The 3,557-nt window shown below is 42.1% G+C and overlaps 1 protein-coding gene across 1 annotated transcript; it reads right to left on the bottom strand.

Annotated features, from left to right (window-relative positions):
- Window positions 1-677: 677 nt before the first annotated feature.
- On the bottom strand, window positions 678-2,886 carry helt (helt bHLH transcription factor). Its single transcript, XM_059340961.1, has 4 exons — window positions 2,575-2,886; window positions 1,905-2,009; window positions 1,625-1,721; window positions 678-1,363 (listed from the first exon to the last, which is right to left on the bottom strand). The coding sequence occupies exons 1-4, from the start codon at window positions 2,599-2,601 to the stop codon at window positions 888-890; spliced, it is 705 nt and encodes a 234-aa protein (XP_059196944.1). The 5' UTR covers window positions 2,602-2,886; the 3' UTR covers window positions 678-887.
- Between the last annotated feature and the right edge of the window lie 671 nt (window positions 2,887-3,557).

A 3,557-nucleotide genomic window follows, 5' to 3' on the forward strand; every position in this document is an offset into this window, starting at 1 on the left:
GAATGTCTTCTATTTCCTTCATTATGAAAGTATGACAATCTTTATTGAATTATTTCCCCTTACTAGGTCCCAAAATGTTGTTTGTATAATCACAGATTTTAATGTAAGGAAGGGGGAGTGTTGGGTGAATCAATGGTTTTGTTAACTGCTGGTTTGTTTAAGTCAGGAGCGGGTGGCCCAGTGGGAATCCGGCTCATGTCTGCCCCCTGGAAACCTTCTGTGACACCCATTAAATCCAGAGATCAGCCCATAAACAGGTCTGTGGACCAGACTGAGGAAAACTGGCAGTATGCCACAAATAGTGATCGTTTTGGTGAAGTTTGAACCCAAACTGCCTTGTCCTGATGATACATTTATATGGGAAATTACTCCAAACAGTCTGAATTACTTTATAATTTACCTTTGTTTCATAAAACAGATGTGCAAGCTCATGTTTAAGTGTTTTCAATATATGTGTACACTAGTATGTAAGGCAAAATCACAAAATGCACTAAAGAAGTTCTTCATAAAGTTGCACTCTGAAGCATCTTCTCTTCTGTCCTCTTCTCTTCTCTTCTCTTTTTTCTCTTCTCTTCTCTTCTCTTCTCTTCTCTTGTCTTCTCTTTTTTCTCTTCTCTTCTCTTCTCTTCTTCTTTAGCTCTTTTCTATTACTTTTCTCGACACTTCATTCCCACTGAAAGGAAACAGGAATATAATTTCTTGTAATTTTGGAGATGTGTGGATTTACGCACTTGGCGCGTCACCTAAATCCCTAAAAGCTGAGTGTAAATTATCACAAAACAAGCTGGGGTTTAGTCATATGTATTTATTTACAACATGTACAGGCTCTATTTCCATCATTCCCAAATGCATAAATAAAACTAATATGAAAAACATATCAAAACTATTTACATGGCGTGTTGCGCACTGTGCAAACTGAACGTGTTTGCGTGCGTGTGACCGATGAAGTTGAAATAGTGATGATCGAGTCCCTGCACCGGTGACAAGTATCCACCGTGCTGCTGAGTGTGCGCAGAGAGCGGCACTGTTGGGTACGAGATGCCCGGGCTGCGGGTCGAGCTGTGCCAGGAGAAGTGTCCCGGTGGACTCTGCTGGTACAAGGACTCGGACGGGCTGTGGCTTTGGTGCTCCGGTGAGGAGTGCAGCTGGCTGAGGTAGTCAGAAGGTTCTGGCATCGTGGCCACGGAGCCGAACACAGGCTCGGTGACCACACGGGATTTAGACTGTAAGAAGGCGAGGATCCGCGCGTATTTGATGTCTTTGGTTTCAGCCCTGTCCTCTGTGGTCAGGTAGTGCACCAGGTTCTTCATACACTCGTGGTATCCATAGTGGAAGTAGTTTGCAAACTCAGCAAGAAGTTCACCTGAAATAAATCATAGAAAGCAGCAATTACAACTCTGCAGATATGAAACATATCACATCTTTAACGCATTTTGTGCGTAAAGATGGACTCGCAGCATAAATGTGTAAATATATTTGTTCGGTTAAACTAAAAATTACATTAATACCCAAATAGCTCTGACTCATAACTAATCAGTGTTGTAGAAATGTCCACAAAGTCTACTAACAGATATTTGGGGTTGAAAGGCATAAAGTGTCGCAGCTCCGTGAAAAGTTTACTCACCCTTTTCTCTCCCACGGGGAAAATCTGCAGAGTGGAGCGCTCGCAGGTACTGAACTGTCATTTCCAAGATTTCAGCTTTTTCCAGTTTTCCAGAGTTCTACCGAAAATATTTAAAAGAAATCCAACATTAGAAAATGTTTGGCTGCAAAAACTACCATCACCAGATTCATCGATAAACATTTGCTGATAAACACAGTCTTGCTAAATTGTCAGTATTGTAGAATAAATTAATAATAAATATATATATCTAACACAAATCTCACATTACACTTTAAAATACCTGTTTTGCCAGGGCCATTGGAACCGTTTTTCCTAACTCGTTAAGGCAGCGATTAATCCGGTCTCGTCTGCGTTTCTCGATGACTTTGTGGGAGATGGGAGTTCTCTGTGAAAACATAAATAGACAACATGAGCACATGGAGAAAATAGAGTAAAACTCATATACAACTGGCGTAAAAATACAAGCATAAAACTTGCCGAAAAGAATACATAAAATGTGGCGACGAAGTATTTTGGAAACTGATGCTGAGATCCATCACTCCCAGAGAGTTTTGCGCGCTGCGCGCTCAGAGCGCGCGACGGACATCTGCGCTCCGAGCAGTTTAAGTCTGGCGCCTTATTTGAAATGATTAGAATATTTTATAAATTTAATAATATATAAGTGTTTTTAACCTAATAAATTACATAATAATTCCCAAAGATCCGATAACAGTCAGATTGGCTATTTTACACCTCAGCGCGCAGTAGTTATCCTGTAACGCGCCACAGAGGTGGAGGACAATATATTTTCTCCTCCATCAGCAGGAAAATTACTCCCAAGTCGTAGTTGAACAATAAACGACGTAAATAACAAAATACAAAATTCCATAAAGTGATATAAAAGTGTTAAAAGTGCAGCGTTGCCAAAATAGTTCAGTCCTCATAATGCAGAGCGCACATGGAGCGCGTACCTTCCTGTCTTTCATTTTAGATGCCATCGACGGATGTCTCACAAACTTCTTTAAAAAATGAGTAAAGCTGGAAGTTGAAGAGATGTGTTGCTCGGACAGGAGATGGAGCAAACTGAGGTTTGAGGGTAAAGCTGCTCCTTATAAAGGGATCATCCAGGAGACTCTGGCATTCATGGTGTAAATTATTCCATGGGATTAGAGCCATGCATTGGGTAAATGTGTGCATTTAGGATCAGTTAAAGAAATAGTAAAAATCTAAAGCCATGGGCTAGCAGGGGGGCAAACCTGCTTTGTTAATCCACGTGGCTGTTCAAAAGACACGTGATTACTTTCGGAATATTATTTGCATAGTAACAACCCAGGCGGGAAATAAGAAGTGAGCGTTGGGATCGCCTGATCCGGCGGGGCGCACTGTGCGCACTGAAAACAAAGCCGGCGAAAAAAGAAACCCTCTTTCTTCCAAGTCGCGTTTCTCACACGATCGCCTGTTTACAAATCCCAGCAAGCGATCTTAACTCTCGTCCAAGCCCGGTCCGAGTTTTAAGGCCTGTCCAGTGTCATTAGAGTAATTAAGTAAGCCTTTAATAGGCTGTTCCGCCAAGTTCAGGGGAGATCTTTTGGAGACGGAGTCCCCCCGTTTGTTCTCGGCGTTTCTCACACGACTTGGTGACACGTCCATCTTTTATGAGAGATGGCAAGCTTTTTGTTTACATTCTTTATTTTGTTGGACTCCTCGGCAGGTGTGTGATTAGCCCTGGCACACGAGCGTCGTCTGCGTCAGGGCCAGCGTCTCCAGCAGCCTCTGGCACACGAGGGTTACCCACCACTGGAGACTCTTTGGAGAGGCTCAATTTGTATCCTATTATCCTATAAGAAAATGTCTATTCAGTCGAATGAATAGTTTCATTGGCCTAAATTTTAATAATGCTGTGAAAGAAAGGGAGAAATAAAGAAGAATGCAGCTGGTGTGAACGCGCATTATT

Source organism: Centropristis striata, chromosome 1 (assembly GCF_030273125.1).
Source record: "Centropristis striata isolate RG_2023a ecotype Rhode Island chromosome 1, C.striata_1.0, whole genome shotgun sequence".
NCBI classification, from domain to species: Eukaryota; Metazoa; Chordata; class Actinopteri; order Perciformes; family Serranidae; genus Centropristis; species Centropristis striata.

Coding starts and splice junctions, on each gene's coding strand:
- helt (XM_059340961.1), bottom strand. CDS start 2,601: ATGGCATCTAAAATGAAAGACAGGAAG. Junction 1,722..1,904: donor CAATGGCCCTGGCAAAACAG/GTATTTTAAAGT, acceptor TATTTTCGGTAG/AACTCTGGAAAACTGGAAAA. Junction 1,364..1,624: donor TCCCCGTGGGAGAGAAAAGG/GTGAGTAAACTT, acceptor GATTTATTTCAG/GTGAACTTCTTGCTGAGTTT.